This window comes from Hyla sarda, chromosome 5, assembly GCF_029499605.1.
Source record: "Hyla sarda isolate aHylSar1 chromosome 5, aHylSar1.hap1, whole genome shotgun sequence".
Classification (NCBI taxonomy): Eukaryota; Metazoa; Chordata; class Amphibia; order Anura; family Hylidae; genus Hyla; species Hyla sarda.
In genome coordinates, this window is record NC_079193.1 from 41,773,162 (window position 1) to 41,794,866 (window position 21,705).

Below are 21,705 nucleotides of genomic sequence, written 5' to 3' on the forward strand. Positions count from 1 at the left end.
ATATATATATATATATATATAGTCCCAAAATAATGCAGCACTACTTATCCAGTCCAGCAAACAATAGTGGTGCCAGCGTCCAAAAAAAAGACTCGATCAAAGTCCTCCATAGACAGAAACCAAAAACAGGCGCAGCACTCTAAAAAATAGTGTGATTTAATATCTCATGTCAGCATTACAACGTTTCAACTCCTCCTGGAGCCATTTTCAAGCATAGTGATATACAAACACCACAGGGCTTTTATGCCCCAAACAATTAATTAGTGCAAAGCAATTCATAAAGTGCCAATCAAATAAATATCATATAAAAATATAAACAGTGCATTACATAATTATATAGCACATAGTGCATCAGTGTAAATGAAGTGCTATGGTGCATACAGTGCATAAAAATATACAAAAAGTTAAAATACAGCTTGAAAATACATCTCAAGATATGATTGCATATAATCATGCAATCATAAACACCTGTGTATATAATGAACATCATAAAATAGTACATACTGCATAGTAAGGAGGAAACATCCACCTGCTCCTACAATGGCGCCGCAAGCGTGGGCTCCTAGCTACTGCGTCTGCGCAGACAGGCTGTGAATACTTCCGCATACACACTCGCGGTCATGTGACTCACACGCTCACGTGATCCGCTACCCCGGCAACGGCCACCGCTATCTGCGAGGCAGTATACAGAGGCAGCCGGAGCACGATCGCAGGCGACAATCCAGACCGCGAGATGTGCATGTATAGAAATGAAGAAAACAAGAACACAGGTATCAGCAAAGAAGGGGGCACAAACAGGACCGTGGATTCAGATGCCAGAACAAGGGGGTTACACAGCGCATAACAGAATAGAAGAAGATTCAGAGCAAAAAGCATGAAAAAACGAATAATAAAAAGAAAAAAATTAAAAATAATAATAAAAATAAAAAATAAATAAAAAAATAAAAATAAAGATATAATCCATAAAGCATTGTTTCTTTTTTGTTTCTTTTTTACAATAGTGTTTTCATTGTTTTTATAGAATCTTAGTAGGGTTACACCTTGTTGGGCCAGGGATAGATAACTGACTTAACCCCTAATAGGGCCAAGGAGTCATCCATCAAAGGGGGGACGCCTGTGTTCAGGACCGTCAAGCCCTCACCCCACTGGATTCACCCCACCTGGGCTATATTCAAGGGCGCCCGCTTATCCAGCAGCGCTGAACCCTAGGCATACTGCCTAGTTTACTTCCAAATAAAAAGAACAGAACATAAATAAAAAATTAAATAAATGAATAAAAATATATGCAAAACAATATATTCTTTTTTTCTTCATATAAAAAATGAAAAAAATATAAAAACAGAAATGGAAAAAATAGAAATTTTTGAAAGATACCCAGAAAGATGTACTATGCGCATATATACCCCACATGATGGAATCCACCAACCACGGTCCAATCAGTACCACAACAGTGCTCAATCTGTGTAACTTTATTTAATTCATACAATAATAATGATACAAAAATTATAATTTAAAGATATTGTGGAAATTTATCTTAGTTCACATATGTTGGAGTAGGTGATGTCTCCTCCTGCGGTTGAAGAAATCTAAAAAATAAAATAAAAAAACATATTATTAGAATCGTGACATTATATTTGTATATCACATTACATATGTATAGAGGAGGTAAGTATAACAATGGATAAATGGAATTCAGGGGCTATTTATAAGCCACCTCTCTGTGTAAGTTTTCTACATAATATTGAAATCCGCATTAAGACCATAGGGACGTAGTGTTTTGAGTTTATGTATCCACCATAATTCACGTCGTTTCAAAATAGCTAATCTATCACCCCCTCTCACAGGATGTGGTATATGATCAATTGCCATAAAACGTAGGTCCTTCTCCAAGTGGCCAAGCTCAGTGAAGTGCTTGGACACCGGGAGATCTAACCGACGTTTACGTATGCTAAACCTGTGGTTATTAATTCTAGTTTTCAAATTCAAAGTAGTTTGCCCCACGTAGACCAAATTACATGGGCAAGTCAGAATATAAATTACCCAGGTTGAGTCACACGTGAGATAAAATTTAAGAGGGTATTCCACCCTGGAATCAACTGGTGCCAGAAAGTTAAACAGATTTGTAAATTACTTCTATTAAAAAATCTTAATCCTTCCTGTACTTATTAGCTGCTGAATACTACAGCAGAAAGTCTTTTCTTTGTGAAACACAGAACTCTCTGCTGACATTACGAGCACAGTGCTCTCTGCTGACATCTCTGTCCATTTTAGGAACTGCCCAGAACAGCATATGTTTGCTATGGGGATTTCCTTTTACTCTGGACAGTTCCTAAAATGGACAGAGATGTCAGCAGAGAGCACTGTGCTCATGATGTCAGCAGAGAGCTCTGTGTTTCAAACAGAAAAGAATTTCCACTGTAGTTTTCAGCAGCTAATAAGTACAGGAAGGATTAAGATTTTTTTATAGAAGTAATTTACAAATCTGTTTAACTTTCTGGCACCAATTGATTAAAAAAAAAAAAAAAGTTTTTCACCGGAGTACCCCTTTAATTCTATATTTTCAATGCATTTTAGAAATGAATGCCCATGTGTGACAACTCAGATCCAGCAGCTTTTTTTATTTTTATATTAATTCTCCTGCATGGATTTGATGCTGCAGGTTTCAATGTTATCAATGTTATTGAACACAGCAATATGAATGTACCCTTTTAGGGTGTATTCACCCGTTCAGTATCCTGTGCATATTTGATGTGCAGGATTTGAAGCTGCAGATTTTTTTGCTGCAGATTTCAATGCAAGCTAAAAGGCTTACCACTGATTCAAATCTGCAGCATCAAATCCTGTGCAAGATACTGTACGTGTGAATACACCATAGGGGCTATTCACACATACGGTATCCTGGTCATATTTGATGTACAGGATTTGGTGCTGCACATTTCATTGTAAACTAAATGACTTTAAATCTGCAGCTTCATATCCTGCGCATCAAATATGTGCAGCTAAGTTTTTAGGCCTAGTGGTCAGAATGGAAACTGCAAGATTTTAGGATTATTTTTAATTATAGATAGTTTAAAGGGGTACTCCGGTGGAAAACATTTTTTTTAATCAACTGGTGCCAGAAAGTTAAACAGATTTGTAAATTACTTCTATTAAAAAAATCTTTACCCTTCCAGTACTTTTTAGCACCTGTATACTACAGAGGAAATTCGTTTCTTTTTGAATTTCTTTTTTTCTTGTCCACAGTGCTCTCTGCTAACACCTATTGCCCGTATCAGGAACTGTCCAGAGCAGGAGAAAATCCTCATAGAAAACCTATGCTGCAGCAGAGAGCACTGTGGACAAGACAACAAAAAAAGAAATTCAAAAAGCAAAGAATTTCCTCTGTATACAGCTGCTAAAAAGTACTGGAAGGATAAAGATTTTTTAAAAGAAGTAATTTACAAATCTGTTTAACTTTCTGGCACCAGTTCATTGAAAAAAATAAAAATAAATAAAAGTTTTCCACCGGAGTACTCCTTTAATGGAACATCACCAAAAAATTTTAAGAAAATGTGTTTAACATAAAAAAAAACCTGATAAAAGCAATAGGTCCTTTTCTGAAGGCACATTCCCTATAACAACAACTTCATCGTCCATAAAATACCGCCGCAAAATGAATTTTAAAAGAGAAAGATAGAGAGCTATGTTGGTATTATGCAGGTACTGTTTGTCATTTCTTTGTATATATTTTTGCATCTTTTGTTTCCTGTTTTCGACTATGTTTGTCCTCTTCATATTGTAATAGGTGCTGCCCTCCAGCCGGGTGTTCAGGGTAAAATTCCACTTTCGCTGGCCAGACAGTTTTTGGCTGTGACACACACTATTTGTTTACTTAATCCACCGTATCAGTGCAAAACATTTTCATGCAAGTTCCTATTTTGTAACCGGCTTAGGATATCTAAGTTTATAGTGGTTGAGGGTTATAACTCCGTGTGCCATCCCGGAGGAGGGCATGTTTATTAAGAGCGAGCTGTAATGTTATGTGTATGTATTCTATAGGGCCTAGTTCTACAAACTGTGGACCTCCAGCTGTTGCAAAACTACAACTCCTATCATGCCCGGACAGCCAATGGCTGTCCGGGCATGCTGGGAGTTGTAGTTTTGCAACAGCTGGAGGTCCACAGTTTGGAGACCACTGCTATAGGGTATGTACCTGTAGAAGCTATCGGATCACATTCTTTTAAAGTCCTTTAGACTAGCTAATTTTGCTGCTCCTTGACTCCGCCCATTGGCTTCACCCTTTGACACGTCCCACCTTACTACTAGGGTGACACGCTATGACAAACCTTTTCCTTTTTACATAATCATCTTACTGGGGTAATACACTGTAACAAACCCCCTCCTCATGTAATCACCTTACTACTGGGGTGACACACTATAACAAACCCTCTCCTCATGTAATCACCTTACTACTGGGGTGACACACTGTAACAAACCTCCACCTCATGTAATTACCTGACTACTGGGGTGACACACTGTAACAAACCCTCTCCTCATGTAATCACCTTACTACTGGGGTGACACACTGTAACAAACCTCCACCTCATGTAATTACCTGACTACTGGGGGGACACACTATAACAAACCCTCTCCTCATGTAATCACCTTACTACTGGGGTGACACACTGTAACAAACCTCCACCTCATGTAATTACCTGACTACTGGGGTGACACACTATAACAAACCCTCTCCTCATGTAATCACCTTACTACTGGGGTGACACACTGTAACAAACCTCCACCTCATGTAATTACCTGACTACTGGGGGGACACACTATAACAAACCCTCTCCTCATGTAATCACCTTACTACTCAGGTGACACACTGTAACAAACCTCCTCCTCATGTAATCTCCTTACTACTGGGGTGATACACTGTAACAAATCTCCTCCTCATGTAATCTCCTTACTACTGGGGTAACACACTGTAACAAACCTCCTCCTCATGTAATTACCTTAGTACTGGAGTGACACACTGTAACAAACCTCCTCCTCATGTAATTACCTTAGTACTGGAGTGACACACTGTAACAAACCTCCTCCTTGTGTAATTACCTTAGTACTGGAGTGACACACTGTAACAAACCTCCTCCTCGTGTAATTACCTTAGTACTGGAGTGACACACTGTAACAAACCTCCTCCTCATGTAATTACCTTAGTACTGGAGTGACACACTGTAACAAACCTCCTCCTCATGTAATTACCTTAGTACTGGAGTGACACACTGTAACAAACCTCCACCTCGTGTAATTACCTCAGTACTGGAGTGACACACTGTAACAAACCTCCACCTCGTGTAATTACCTCAGTACTGGAGTGACACACTGTAACAAACCTCCCTTTCTAGGCAGCCGCCTTCTCTGCCTATGGGTGGCGCCGGCCCTGCAGACAACGTGGTGTTGATAAGTATTAATGTATTGATTGTCTGGATACTAGCTGAGCCAGATGATCACTGTATGCATTGTGGTAGGCAAAGGAGCCTTGATAACCAACTTCTGCTGATGCAGCGCACTTTATACCAATACGATCGTGCATTATAACCCTGGATATTTCCTCCATTACCTTCCTTATTAACTGCTAACAAATTACCTAATAAAAGCCTTAAAGGGGTACTCCGGTGAAAACATTTTCTTTTCTTTTAAATCAACTGGTGGCAGAAAGTTAAACATATTTGTAAATTACTTCTATTAAAAAATCTTAATCCTTCTGGTACTTATTAGCTGCTGAATGCTACAGAGGAAATTCCTTTCTTTTTGGAACACTTATGACATCACGAGCACAGTGCTCTCTGCTGACATCTCTGTCCATTTTAGCAACCATGCATAGCAGATGTATACTAAGGGCAGCATGGTGGCTCAGTGGTTAGCACTGCTGCCTTGCAGTGCTGGGGACTTGGGTTCAAATCCCACTAAGGACAACAATAAATAAAGCATTATTATTATTATAATATTGTCAGCAGAGAGAACTGTGTTTGTGATGTCATCAGAGAGCATTCCAAAAAGAAAAGAATTTCCTCTGTAGTATTCAGCAGCTAATAAGTTCAGGAAGGATTAAGATTTTTTAATACAAGTAATTTACAAATATGTTTAACTTTCTGCCACCAGTTGATTTAAAATAAATAAACTTTTTTTAAAATAAAGAAATTCAAAAATAAAAGAATTTCCTCTGTAGCATACAGCTGCTAAAAAGTACTGGAAGGATTAAGATTTTTTTTTATAGAAGTCATTTACAAATCTGTTTAACTTACTGGCACCAGTTCATTTAAAAAAATAAAAAAAAACTCTTTTAACCCCTTCATGACCCAGCCCATTTTCACCTTCATGACCTGGGCATTTTTGAAAATCTGACCACTGTCACTTTAAACATTAATAACTCTGGGATGCTTTTAGTTATCATTCTGATTCCGAGATTGTTTTTTCGTGACATATTCTACTTTATGTTATTGGTAAAATTTCACTGATATTTGCATCCTTTCTTGGTAAAAAATCTAAAAATGTCATGAAAATTTTGAAAATTTAGCATTTTTCTAACTTTGAAAGTCTCTGCTTGAAAGGAAAATGGATATTCCAAATAAATGACATATTGATTCACATATACAATATGTCTACTTTGTGTTTGCATAAAAAAATTGACAAGTTTTTACTTTTGGAAGACATCAGAGGGCTTCAAAGTTCCGCAGCAATTTTCCAATTTTTCTCAAGATTTTCAAAATCGTAATTTTTCAGGGCCCAGTTCAGGTTGGAAGTGGATTTTAAGGGTCTTCATATTAGAAATACCCCATAAATGACCCCATTATAAAAACTGCACCCCCCAAAGTATTCAAAATGACATTCAGTAAGTGTTTTAACCCTTTAGGTGTTTCACAGGAATAGCAGCAAAGTGAAGGAGAAAATTCTAAATCTTCATTTTTTACACTCGCATTTTCTTGTAGACCCAATTTTTGAATTTTTACAAGGGGTAAAAGGAGAGAAATAACCCTAAAATTTGTAACCCAATTTCTCTCGAGTAAGGAAATACCTCATATGTAGATGTAAAGTGTTCGGCGGGCACAGTGGAGGGCTCAGAAGGGAAGGAGCGACAATGGGATTTTGGAGAGTGAGTTTTTCTGAAAGGGTTTTTGGGGGGCATGTCCCATTTAGGAAGCCCCTATGGTGACAGAACAGTGGACCCCCCCCACATGTGACCCCATTTTGGAAACTATACCCCTCATGGAATTTAATAAGGGGTGCAGTGAGCATTTACACCCCACTGGCGTTTGACAGATATTTGAAACAGTGGACTGTGCAAATCAAAAATTTTATTTTTCATTTTCACAGATCACTGTTCCAAAAATCTGTCATACACCAGTGGGGTGTAAATTCTCACTGCACCCCTTATTACATTCCGTGAGGGGTGTAGTTTCCAAAATGGGGTCACATATGGATATTTATTGTTTCGCGTTTGTCAGAACTGCTGTAACAATCAGCCACCCCTGTGCAAATCGCCTCAAATGTACATGGTGCACTCTCCCTTCTGGGCCTTGTTGTGCGCCCCCAGAGCACTTTGCGCCCACATATGGGGTATCTCCGTACTCAGGAGAAATTGCGTTACAAATTTAGAGGGTCTTTCTTCCCTTTTACCTCTTGTGAAAATGAAAAGTATAGGGCAACACCAGCATGTCAGTGTAAAAAATAAATTTTTTTACACTAACATGCTGGTGTAGACCCCATCTTCACCTTTTCATAAGGGGTTAAAGAAGAAAAAGCCCCCCAAAATTTGTAAGGCAATTTCTCCCGAGTACGGCGATACCCCATATGTGTCCCAAAACTGTTGCCCTGAAATACGACAGGGCTCCAAAGTGAGAGAGCGCCATGCGCATTTGAGGCCTGAATTAGGGATTTGCATAGGGGTGGACATAGGGGTATTCTATGCCAATGATTCCCAAACAGGGTGCCTCCAGCTGTTGCAAAACTCCCAGCATGCCTGGACAGTCAATGGCTGTCCGGCAATACTGGGAGTTATTATTTTGCAACAGCTGGAGGCTCTGTTTTGGAAACCGTAGCATACCAGACGTTTTTCATTTTTTTGGGGAGGGGGGGCTGTGTAGGGATATGTGTATATGTAGTGTTTTTTTACTTTTTATTTTAGGTTAGTGTTAGTGTAGTGTAGTGTTTTTAGGGTACAGTCACATGGGCAGAGGTTCACAGCAAGTTTGCCGCTGGAAGTTTGAGCTGCAGCGCAAAATTTGCGCCATCTCAAACTTGCAGCACTCACTGTAAACCTCCGCCCATGTGAGTGTACCCTGTACATTCACATTGGGGGGAGGGGGCAAACATCCAGCTGTTGCAAACTCCGAGCATGCCCTTTGGCTGTCTGTGCATGCTGGGAGTTGTAGTTTTGCAACAGCTGGAGGAACACTGGTTTGGAAACACTAAGTTAAGTAATAAACTTTCAAGTGTTTTGCAACCAAACTTAGTGTTTCCAAACCAGTGTGCCTCCAGCTGTTGCAAAACTACAACTCCCAGCATGCATGGTCTGTCAGTGCATGCTGGGAGTTATAGTTTTGCAACAATTGCAACAGCTGGAGGCACTGTGGTAGGAAATGGACAATGTTGCCCAACTAGTGTGCCTCCAGTTGTTGCAAAACTACAACTCCCAGCATGCCCAGACTGCCTAGGCATGCTGGAAGTTGTAGTTCGGCAATATCTGAAGGATCATATGTTGCCGAACTACAACTTCCAGCATGCTTGGGCAGTCTGGGCATGCTGGGAGTTGTAGTTTTGCAACATCTGGAGGTCCACAGTTTGGAGACCACTGTATAATGGTCTCCAATCTGTGCTCTTCCAGATGTTAGAGAACTACAAGACTGGACAGACTGAGCATGCTGAGATTTGTAGTTTTGCAACATCTGGAAGAGCACAGATTGGAGACCATTATACAGTGGTCTACAAACTGAGGACCTCCAGATGTTGCAAAACTACAACTCCCAGCATGCCCAGAAAGCCAAAGGCTGTCTGGGCATGCTGGGAGTTGCAGTTTTGAAACTCCCAGAGGCAGCAGTGAGATCGCTTTACGGCGATCTCACTGCTGTCAATGAAGATGTCGCACTGCTGCCGGAAACTCACCTCCGGGACGCCGCTCGCCGCCGGGACCGCTCGGACGGGTAAGTGACGCCGTGGGACGGGTCAGGGACACTTAGCAGAGTGGTGTGTGTCCCGATCCCTGTGATCGGGACTCACACACCCCGCTGCTAAGTATTTTCATAGCGAAACGCTGCTATCAGCTAGTCAGATTTGACCAGCTGATAGCAGCGATCGCTGGGGGTGGGGTGGGGGATGAAACCCCCCGTGGTCGCATGGTAAGATGGCTAGCTATCAGTGATAGCCACCATCTTTCCGGGCGCTGCGGGGTGCCGCGAGTAGCGGCAAAAATGTTCATGACGTACCTGTATGTCATGGGTCGGGAACACCTTGCCACCCATGACGTACAGGTATGTCATAGGTCGGGAAGGGGTTAATGTTGCCAGAAATGGGGAAGAATCTAAAGAGGAGATAGAAGCTGAGGGCACAGGAGGAGGGGAGAGGCATAACATGGTGAACTGCAGCACAGTATGCCAATGAATAAGGGGACACAGGTGCACAGAAATCCGTTCCATCTCTTCAACTTTTTTGCTGCAGTTAGTGGGGATGTTTTTCTGGCGTTCCATTAGAGGTTTTGCTGTGGGTTCCCAGTTCTTTTGTTATGCCCAGTGGTTTCCCACTGCCGGCCTCTTCTCCAGTGATGACATCCAGTACCTGCTGTCCATTTGTTAACCATGTATTTTCTTGACAATGTTCTGTAAGTTATAGTTTAATGCAGAGTCTAATCCAGATCTTCAGCCAACCATAACATTACATAGCCGCCCTCCAAAAGTTGTCTGGCCAGCAGTAACTACACCTGATCCCCACAGTTTCAGATTGGGCAAACGTGTTGTTTCCATGGAGCAGGGAGGGATGAGTGGCAGCTGGGCACCTCTGGTACTATTGACCCGAGGAATACATTAGAGGAGCTGCCAAATAAATCCAACGGCCAGCTGGCACACATACACATAGCTTCTCTGAAGACCTCGCTAATAAACTAATGTCTATAGCAGTGTTTCCCAACTAGGGTGCCTCCAGCTTTTGCAAAACTACAACTCCCAGCATGCCCGGACAGCCTTCGGCTGTCCGGGCATGCTGTGAGTTGTAGTTTTGCAACAGCTGGAGGCACACTGGTTGGGAAACACTGGTCTATAGACAACTTCTGAGCATCTTCTGGGTAATGCAGTGAATCAGCATCAAGGACGGAGGTTGTCCGGGCATGCTGGGAGTTGTAGTTTTGAAACAGCTGGAGGCACACTGATTGGGAAACACTGGTTTATAGACAACTTCTGAGCATCTTCTGGGTAATGCAGTTAGTGAACATCAAGGCCGGAGGCTGTCCGGGCATGCTGGGAGTTGTAGTTTTGCAACAGCTGGAGGCACTCTGGTTGGGAAACACTGATCTATAGACAACTTCTGAGCATCTTCTGGGTAATGCAGCAAATGAGCATCAAGGCCGGAGGCTGTCCGGGTATGCTGGGAGTTGTAGTTTTGCAACAGCTGGAGGCACTCTGGTTGGGAAACACTGGTCTATAGACAACTTCTGAGCATCTTCTGGGTAATGCAGTTAGTGAACATCAAGGCCGGAGGCTGTCCAGGCATGCTGGGAGTTGTAATTTTGCAACAGCTGGAGGCACACTGGTTGGGAAACACTGGTCTATAGACAACTTCTGAGCATCTTCTGGGTAATGCAGCGAGTGAGCATCAAGGCTGGAGGCTGTCCGGGCATGCTGGGAGTTGTAGTTTTGCAACAGCTGGAGGCACACTGGTTGGGAAACACTGGTCTATAGACAACTTCTGAGCATCTTCTGGGTAATGCAGCGAGTGATCATCAAGGCCGGAGGCTGTCTGGGTATGCTGGGAGTTATAGTTTTGCAACAGCTGGAGGCACACAGGTTGGGAAACACTTGTCTATAGACAACTTCTGAGCATCTTCTGGGTAATGCAGTTAGTGAACATCAAGGCCGGAGGCTGTCCAGGCATGCTGGGAGTTGTAGTTTTGCAACAGCTGGAGGCACCCTGGTTGGGAAACACTGGTCTATAGACAACTTCTGAGCATCTTCTGGGTAATGCAGCGAGTGACCATCAAGGCTGGAGGCTGTCTGGGTATGCTGGGAGTTGTAGTTTTGCAACAGCTGGAGGCACACTGGTTGGGAAACACTGGTCTATAGACAACTTTTGAGCATCTTCTGGGTAATGCAGCGAGTGACCATCAAGGCCGGAGGCTGTCTGGGTATGCTGGGAGTTATAGTTTTGCAACAGCTGGAGGCACACAGGTTGGGAAACACTGGTTTATAGACAACTTCTGAGCATCTTCTGGGTAATGCAGCGAGTGATCATCAAGGCCGGAGGCTGTCTGGGTATGCTGGGAGTTGTAGTTTTGCAACAGCTGGAGGCACCCTGGTTGGGAAACACTGGTCTATAGACAACTTCTGAGCATCTTCTGGGTAATGCAGCGAGTGAGCATCAAGGCCGGAGGCTGTCTGGGTATGCTGGGAGTTGTAATTTTGCAACAGCTGGAGGCACCCTGGTTGGGAAACACTTCTGAGCATCTTCTGGGTAATGCAGCGAGTGAGCATCAAGGCTGTCTGAATGGTGTCACAATAGATCCATGTATAGGAGGTGACAGGAGAAGATGATTGTTACAACTCTGGTATATTCAGCAGATATACTGTAGCTCATCCCTTGAGTAATGAAAAGTTGTGTCATTTCGAGATGTACTTTGTGTATGGGAATTGAGAGATATAGAGATATTGTTGTAAATATTTGCTAAGTGGCATAGTAAGGCTTCTTTTTAGAAGGGTGGATGACGACGTAATACGGTCGATGCTTAGCCTTTACACGGTCCAGTCATTGTGAGTGAAGCGGATTGCTTACTGTCAGTAGCACTTATCCTGTGTACCCGGGTATGTGATTTATATAGGGCCACACAATCTATCTGATCAGCCAATGAACAAGTGATTTCACATTCATCCACTAGTCATTTGGTCTATTACATGGGGCAATATTTGGACAGGGGCTATTTGGACAACAATTGTCCCGTATAAAAGGGCCTAGGTAAAGAGTATTTTTTTGGGGAAGTATAACATCAATGTTCTGTAGGCCATCAAAGTCTGTTCCTCAGGACTACTGTCGATTAGCAGCACTGGATCACTAATACTGCAGCTTAAAGGGGTTATCCAGGAATAAACTTGTTATATATAACTGCCTCCAGAAAGTTAAACAGATTTGTAAATTACTTCTATTAAAAAAATCTTAATCCTTTCAGTACTTATGAGCTGCTGAAGCTGAGTTGTTCTTTTCTGTCTGGCAACAGTGCTCTCTGCTTGTCTCGGGAACTGCACAGAGCAGAAGAGGTTTGCTATGGGGATTTGCTTCTACTCTGGACAGTTCCCGAGAAAGGTATGATCAGAGAGCACTTAGACAGAAAAGAACAACTCAACTTAGGCAGCTTATAAGTACTGAAAGGATTAAGATTTAACTGCTCTCTGATGACACGTGTCTCGGGAACTGTCCAGAGTAGAAGCAAATCCCCATAGAAAACCTCTTCCACTCTGTGCAGTTCCCGAGACAAGCAGAGGTGTCAGCAGAGAGCACTGTTGCCAGACAGAAAATAACAACTCAACTTCAGTAGCTGATAATTATTGGAAGGATTAAGATTTTTTAATAGAAGTCATTTACAAATCTGTTTAACTTTCTGGAGCCAGTTGATATATATGTGTGTTTTAGTCCTAGAAAATCCCCTTTAGGGTATGTTCGCACACAGAACACTTTTTGCAGGTTTGCTGCACAAAGTGGGGGTCGGCTGCGCCCTCCATGCATCTCTATGGGAGAGCCCAGCTTGTGTATCTCCGGCTCTCCCAATGTGGAGCTTTCCTGTATCCATAGAGCGGCTTATAACAAAAGAATATGCATATTAGTCATTTTTTTTCTAGCTCGCTGCATGCTTTCTTATACAGATCGTTAGAATAAAAGAAACCTGCGCTGCCATTGCAGGAACGTGACTTACAATGCGGTTAGATCAGTATTTGACTCTCCCTTCCTGTAGATCTAAGCTCTGCCCTGACGTCCACACCAAACTGTAAGGCTGTGAACGGGAAAGCGGAGAGTAGCGACAGCGGAGCAGAATCTGAAGAGGAGGAGACCGGAAAACTGGAGGAAGAGGAGGAAGAGGATGGTAAAGAGGAGACCGAGTTAAGTGAGCAAGGTATTAAGAGACAGGTGTACTGTATTACATTCACTATAACTATGATAACATAAAATACTTTCCATAGTAATATCCATGTTGGAATGGGATAATGCTTTTATAACCCATACATTTTATTGTACGATATGTTCATATTTAAGGAGTCTGGTTTATTTGTGGCCAAATAGTGAATCTTAAAGGGGTACTCCGCTGCTCAGTGTTCGGAACAAACTTTTCCCAATGCTGGTGCCGGGAGCTCATGACGTCTTAGCCCCGCCCCCTCATGATGTTACCCCTCCCTCTCAATGCAAGTCTATGGGAGGGGGCGTGACGGATGTCACGCCCCCTCCCATAGACTTGCGTTGAGGGGGCGGGGTTATGACATCACGAGCTCCCGACTCCAGCGTTCGGAACAGTTTGTTCCAAAAGATGAACAAACGGAGAACCCATTTAACGTCATCTATTGGAGTGGAAGGGGAGAGGCCTCTCACAGCAGCCAGAGAACACTGGGTCAGAGAGGAGGAACACCAAGGTCCCCAGACATGTTGAAATTTTGCCTAGAAAGGGGGAAAAACCTGAGAAAAAGGGATGATGGAGTTTCAGTTTCTTCCACTTAGTGCAGATCTCAGATTCATCCACCTAATAGCAATCACCTTCCTAGCTAGAAATAGCACTTCTCTGAGAAAGGTGCGGACATGGTGGGGACACTCCTCCTCATCCTGGATTCCAAATAATCATATCAGTGGTTCTGCAGGGAGGTGGAGGGGTCTAATTGGCCGGGATTTTTAGGGTACAGCCACACGTACAGGATCTGCTGCATATTTTGTGCAGGTGATTTTGCTACCCATTAACTTCATTGGGTAGCAAAATCGGCTCCACAATATATGCAGCGGATCCTGTACATGTGAACGTACCTTAAACATCCTGCTGACTGTCCAGGTGGCAGGTGCAGAAAATAGTGTGGAAAACGGAGTATAAGGTTGAAATATAATGATGAGAGCCTTCATTTTTCTTTTTCTCTCCCACAAGGGTTAAAGGGGTACTCAGGCGGAAAACTTTTTTTTTATAAAACTCAACTGGTGCCAGAAAGTTAAACAGATTTATACATTACCTCTATATATTCTGCATGAGAAGATTTGTAAATTACTTCTATATAAAAATCTTAATCCTTCCAGTACTTATTAGTGGCTGTATACTACAGAGGAAATGGTTTTCTTTTTGGATTTCTTTTCTGTCTGTCCACAGAGCTCTCTGCTGACACCTCTGTCCATGTTAGAAACTGTCCAGAGCAGGAGAAAATCCCCATAGCAAACATATGCAGCTCTGGACAGTTCCTAAAATGGACAGAAGTGTCAGCAGAGAGCACTGTGGACAGACAGAAAGGAAATTCAAAAAGAAAATAATTTCCTCTGTAGTATTCAGCAGCTAATAAGTACTGGAAGGATTACGATTTTTTTAATAGAAGTCATTTACAAATCTGTTTAACTTTCTGGCACCAGTTGATTTAAAAAAAAATAATGTTTTCCACTGGAGTACCCCTTTAAGTAGGAAGCCCAGGCAATGCTGGGTACACAGCTAGTGTTCCTATAAAACAAGTAATAATATAGTGCACGTTTAACATTTGCATGTGGCATGTTGTCCATTGACCAGTAGAAGGATTTCTATGGACAGCTTTTCTTTTCCTTTTCCTAGAGGAGAAAGCAGTGAAGGAAGATGCCACCCCTGAGCCGTGCCCGGATATTACACTTTCCAATGGTTTACACGTAAATCACAGCGATTACATTCCACACATTCCCTGTCATGTACCCAACAAGTCTGATCTCAATGACACAAGAAATGACACGAATGGGAAGCCAAAGACCACACAGGAGGAGACTGTGAAAGATGTGGAAGCCAGTAAAGGTCAGTGTGCCCTCCCTGTCATCCATACATTGTACAGCATCGGTATATAGAAATGAGGATTCAAGAACATGCTGACAAAAGCCTGTCAACCTCTGGGAATGAGCATCTATTGTGCTATAAAGCTTGCTATTACTATTTACCCCCAAACCAGGGGCGTAACTATAGGGGGTGCAGGGGTACAGTTGCATCTGGGCCCCAAGACACCTTTGCACCTTAAAGGACTACTCAGCCCCTAGACATCTTATCCCCTATCCAAAGGGGTCTGATCGCAGAGGTCCCGCCACTGGGGACCCCCGTGATTTCGGCTGCAGCCCCCCAGACATCCGATGCACGGAGCGAACTTCGCTCCATGCTGGATGACTGGCGATGTGGGGCGGAGGTTCGTGACATCATGGCCACGCCCTGCTTGTGACTTCACGGTCGCGCCCCCTCAATGCAAGTCTATGGGAGGGGCCGTGACGCCCATCACACCCCCTCCCATAGACTTGCATTGAGGGGGCGTGGCCATGATATCACGAGCGGGGCGTGGCCATGATGTCACGAGCCTCCGGCGCTGCACCTGATACTCTAAACGAACGCGGGGTACAGCAGGGAGATCGTGGGGGTCCCGCCTTTGGATTCGGGATAAGTTGTTTAGGGGCGGAGTACCCCTTTAAGACTTCAATAGTATAAATGGCACATGGTAGACATGGGCCCCGTTACCGATTTTTACATTAGGTCTCATAAACTGCAAGTTACGCCTTTGCCCCAAACTATGAACAGCGTGCGCCTCCTAATACATTTAGGGGGAGATTTATCGAAAACTGTGCAGAGGAAGAATTGCCCAGTTGCCCATAGCAACCAATCGAATTGCTTCTTTCATTTTTCAGAGGTCTCTTTAAAAATGAAAGAAGCAAGCTGATTGGTTGCTATGGGCAACTGGGCAACTTTTCCTCTGCACAGGTTTTGATAAATCTCCCCCTTAGTGTATTGTACTTCAGTACACATTGGCTTAAAGGGGTATTCCAGCTGCTAAAAATACATTCCCTTTCCATAGGATAGGGGATAAGTGTCTGATAGCTGGGGGACCGACCTCTGGGACCCCCTGAGATCTCGAGAATGGGGACCAAACTTCTCCCACCCTAAAGTAGCAGGTCAACGCGCACTCCATTCATTCTCTATGGGCTATCTTCAGTGACTCCGCAGGGAATGAATGGAGCATAATTCCCCCCAAAATGAGACACATTTCCTATTCTGTAGATAGGGGATACATTTTTAATTCCTGAATTATTCATGTAAGACTATAGTGGGAAAACTAATCTTAATAAATTCTTCCCTTTGAGTCAGCAATAGAGATGAGCGAACTTACAGTAAATTCGATTCGTCACAAACTTCTCGGCTCGGCAGTTGATGGCTTATCCTGCATAAATGAATTCAGGCTTCAGGTGCTCTGGTGGGCTGGAAAAGGTGGATACAATCCTAGGAAAGAGTCTCCTAGGACTGTATCCACCTTTTCCAGCCCACGGGACCACCTGAAAGCTGAACTAATTTATGCAGGATAAGTCATCAACTGCTGAGCCGAGAAGTTCGTGACGAATCGAATTTACTGTAAGTACGCTCATCTCTAGTCAGCAAGGAATGCTGGGAGATTTCAGATGTAAGGCTTGCCGAATTGTAAATGCAGCTCTGGAATCAGTACAACATAAGTTATGTGATGTATTCTATATACCACTGTTTCCCAACCAGAGTTCTTCCAGCTGTTGCAAAACTACAACGCCCAGCCTGCCCGGACAGCCTCCGGCTGTCCGGGCATGCTGGGAGTTGTAGTTTTGCAACAGCTGGAGGCACACTGGATGGGAAACACTGGTCTATAGACAACTTCTAATGCAGCGAATGAATAATGCAGCGAATGAGCATCAAGGCTGGAGGCTGTCCGAGTATGCTGGGAGTTGTAGTTTTGCAACAGCTGGAGGCACACTGGTTGGAAAATATGTATACATATATATTCTGTAGTTTTTATTTAGAGGGAAGCATATGTTTTAGTAGGTTAATTCTAGAAATATGGATTAAAGAAAGTGCTGATTCTTTCAAGTGACCTTATGTCGCCCCACCTGGCGTGTACTGTTTAGGAGGGCATTGAATAGCAAATTATATGTGCTTTACTCATCCCGTGACCAGCAGGGTGTGGATGGGGGTTGGAGCACAGACTAATACTTTAATCTCCTATATCTGTATTAGTATTGTAGGAAAACCAGACAAGTTGCTTCGCACCCATACATAATATAACCGTTTTGCATGGTGCTGAGAAATACTCCTATTATTATTTTATTATTCCTTACAGCTCCTAAAAAAGAAATATGGCACCAAAAAAGACTATATGAATAATGATCATTCATGTTACCTAATAGAATTTAAAGAGTACCTGTCATGATCTTGTTAAATGTTATAATCCTCCCAGTTCACTGCCCCCATCATGATAAACCCCCCCCTGCCTTTATTTTCATTATTTTTTAGTTTTCTACCTTGATATTGCTCTGTATTTTCTGGTCAGTCTCAGTCACATTCACAGACTGGGAAGGGGCGTTACCAAGCAGGCGTGACATCATCTGAAGCCACACAGGGGAGAACTTCCTCCCTCACTCTGCTACACACAGCCCGGAGCAGTTCAGTGTGAGATGAGCTATGATTGGATAAGGCTGCACACACACCCCCCTTAGCACTCCAGACTGCATTTCCTGATTTTGGACTTCTGCCAGGTCAGAAGTCCTGTGCAAGAGATGGGGAAAATGTGCTCTGGCAAGTAGGGAGACACCTAGTGGCAGCTTTTTTAAACACAAATGAAACATAGAAAACTTTTATTTTTATTTTTTAAATAAAGTACATTAAAAAGTAATTCAATAGCAAAAATTAGTTTTTTTCCGGTGGAAAACTTTTTTTTTTTTGCCAGAAAGTGAAACAGATTTGTAAATTACTTCTATTAAAAAATCTTAACCCTTTCAGCACTTATCAGCTGCTGTATTCTCCACAGGAGCACTGACCACAGTGCTCTCTGCTGACACCTCTGTCTGTCTGAGGAACTGCCCCGAGCAGGAGCAAATCCCCATAGCAAACCTATCCTGCTCTTTACAGTTCCTGAGACAGATAGAGGTGTCAGCAGAGAGCACTGTGGTCAGACAGAAAATAAATGTAAAAAGAAAAAACCCATCTCTATAGTATACAGCAGCTGATAAGTACTGGAAGGATTAAGATTTCTAAATAGAAGTGATTTACAAATCTGTTTAACGTTCTGGCATTTAGTTGATTTAAAAAAAAAAAAAATGTCACCGGAATACCCCTTTAACTAAATTCGGCCCCAATATGCTGACATATACCACAGTCGTAGAGTCCTTTACTAATACAAACCCAGCTTTACTCAATATCCATACTTTTATTTTTAGCCCCTTAAATCTAGGTTGAAAATTATTACCAGGGAGGCTATAGAGCATACAGTAAAACCTCTCCAAAAGACCACCTCTTTGAGAAGACCACCCCCATAGGAGATCATTTTTAAATGCAATTTTGGGTGGTCTTCTCAAAGAGATTATGCTGCTAAGTGGTCAGTGGTCTTCATACGTGCTGTCAGGAACCGGAGGTGTCACCCATAGCAATCTCCAGCAGATTGATTGCTCTTGGCATCACCTTCAGATCACTGTCCTTGGCGTTAACTCCCTGTAAACATTCTCCAGAAGTCAATATTAACCATTAAACTCCTATCTCCCAGCAGATGATGGCACAGAGGATATTGCTGCAATGCAGCACTTAACGAGTGACTCCGACTCGGAGATATTCTGCGATTCCATGGAGCAGTTCGGACAAGACGATGTAAGTTGGGGTTTCCTTCCATGATAAGTGAACCTGGCATCGATGCAGCATTTTATAATGGATTCAGTGTTTCATTAACTATCTGGCACTTGAAGAAATTCCGGGAAAGCACATAAGAGATCTTTTCTCCTAAATGTTCCTTTATGTATCCTATTTCCAATGTACCCAAACAAAAGAGCGGTCTTTAGTATATTCTTTTTGGCAAACAGTAACATCACATGTCCTGGTTGTCCTTCTAATTCTTTTTAATGGCTAACTCCACCCATAAAGAAAAATTTAGTTCTGACGCCCATATATTTATCTGTGTCCTCAATGTCAATTTTCCATGGTAGGAAAGTTTGAAATAAAGCACAAGATCAAGAATATAGATCAGTTTAACACTAGGGGTGCCTCCAGCTGTTGCAAAACTACAACTCCCAGCATGCCCGGACAGCCATTGGCTGTCTGGGCATGCTGGGAGTTGTAGTTTTGCAACAGCTGGAGCTGCACCCAGGTTGCAAAACACTAATATACATTTTATATATATATGTGTGTGTGTGTGTGTGTGTATATAGAGAGAGATAGATAGATAGATAGATATAGAAATATATACACATACATATATGTGTATTATTTATTTTTATATATATGTTTTAAATATATATATTTATATATCTCTATATAGGCAGGGAGCCACAATAGACTTTCCATCTCCATCAAGCTAGCCCTACTTTTTTAACAAAAAAAAAACAAGGTTTAGAGGACTTTCTTGAACTCTTTAAAATTTTAGCAAGAATGGAAATAAACTTTTGGAAAAGATTCAGCATAAGAAAGTCTCCATTATTTCTTTCCTTCAGATATCTGATACTTTGGACTTAAAGGGGTACTCCTGTGGAAAACTTTTTTTTTTTAATTTTTTTTTTTATGAACTGGTGCCAGAAAGTTAAACAGATTTGTAAATTACTTCTATTAAAAAATCCTAATCCTTCCAGTACTTTTTAGGGGCTATATACTACAGAGGAAATGCTTTAATTTTTGGATTTCTCTTCTGTCAAGACCACAGTGCTCTCTGCTTACCTCTGCTGTCCATTTTAGGAACTGTCCAGAGGAGCATATATTTGTAATGGGGATTTTCTCCTGCTCTGGACAGTTCCTAAAATGGACAGCAGATGTCAGCAGAGAGCACTGTGGTCGTGACAGAAGAGAAATCCAAAAATTAAAGCATTTCCTCTGTAGTATACAGACCCTAAAAACTAATGGAAGGATTAAGATTTTTTAATAGAAGTAATTTACAAATCTGTTTACATTTCTGGCATCAGTTGGTTTTAAAATAAAAAGTTTTCCATGGGAGTACCCCTTTAAGGATAACTTGGGTGGGATATTACCATCCAGTCCAATCTAACTCTGTGCCTGTTAGCTTTTACTTAGAAGGTTGTCCATTGAAATCCCAGTCAGACTGAGCATTTTGTAATTCTCTCTTCCAATGTTGACATGTTGTCAATTTGCAGGTTGATCATAGTCAGCTGGTGGAACGCGCTCTGATGACCGAACCTGATGTGAGAGCTGGAGGAGAAGCGAAAGAAGGTGGAGAAGACGGGAAGGCCTGTGGACGAACCCCCCAAAAGGACAAGTCTGGGAATGAAAAGACAGATTACTTTACATCTAGAAGAGGAAGAGGTGACCACTTAGTATAGGTTAGTAGTCTCCAAGTTGTGGACCTCCAGCTGTTGCAAAACTACAACTCGCAGGAGGCCAGTACAATCGTTGGCTGTCCGGGCATGCTGGGAGTCATAGTTTTGCAACAGCTGGTGGTTCACAGTTTGGAGACCACTGGTATGGGTAAACCAACATCACCTGATATGTCTGATAAGTCAGAAGATCTCATTGGAAGGGGTATGTGCCTTGCGACCACTACTGATCACTAGAAAAAAGGGGCCACAGCACTTCCTGTTCACAAGTGCCTCGCCAACATTGGCTGCTGATATGGAGATTTCAAGATCTTAAAGGAGTACTACAGTATAGAAAAACTTACCCCCTATCTTTAGGATAGGGGATAAGTTTCAGATTGTTTAGGGTCCGACTGCTGGGACCCCCCCGATCTACTGTACAGTGCCCCGGCTCTTCTCCTGAATGGGGCATGTCGACCACCGTACAAAGCATTGGCCGACACGTCCCCTCAATGCATCTCTATGGGAGAGCCGCAGCGCTGTACTCGGGAATCTCCGGCTCTCCCATTGAGCTGCATTGAGGGGTTTGTCGGCCGCTGGTTTGCCCGGTTGTCAACACGCTCCATTTGGAAGGAGAGCCGGGGCGTTGTGTGGATCTTCGGCTATCTTAAATGTATCCCCTATCCTTAGGATAGGCGATACGTTTTTCTATCTTGTAGTAATCCTTTAAAGGGGTATTCCGGAAGAAAAAAAATGTTGCCAGAAAGTTATACAGATTTGAAAATTACTTTTGTTTAAAAATCTTAATCCTTCCAAATCCTTTTCAGCTGCTGTATGCTACAGAGGAAGTTGTGTTGTTCTTTCCAGTCTGACCACAGTACTCTCTTCTGACACCTCTGTCTGTCTCAGGAACTGTCCAGAGTAGAAGCAAGTCTGCATAGCAACCTCTCCTGCTCTGGACAGTTCCTTTCACGGACAGAGGTGTCGGCAGAG

At 42.5% G+C, this 21,705-nt stretch overlaps 1 protein-coding gene across 5 annotated transcripts in view; it reads left to right on the forward strand.

Moving 5' to 3' along the window:
• ACBD5 (acyl-CoA binding domain containing 5) overlaps positions 1-21,705 on the forward strand; it is a 57,127-nt gene that overhangs the window by 22,262 nt on the left and 13,160 nt on the right. For 4 of the 5 annotated variants that reach the window (XM_056519364.1, XM_056519366.1, XM_056519368.1 and 1 more), the window contains 4 exons: positions 13,187-13,345; positions 15,017-15,226; positions 18,966-19,066; positions 20,554-20,722. In XM_056519364.1, coding sequence (XP_056375339.1) covers positions 13,187-13,345; positions 15,017-15,226; positions 18,966-19,066; positions 20,554-20,722 — 639 coding nt within the window. The remainder of the gene's footprint in view (positions 1-13,186; positions 13,346-15,016; positions 15,227-18,965; positions 19,067-20,553; positions 20,723-21,705) is intronic. The other variant, XM_056519365.1, reaches the window with a different exon arrangement.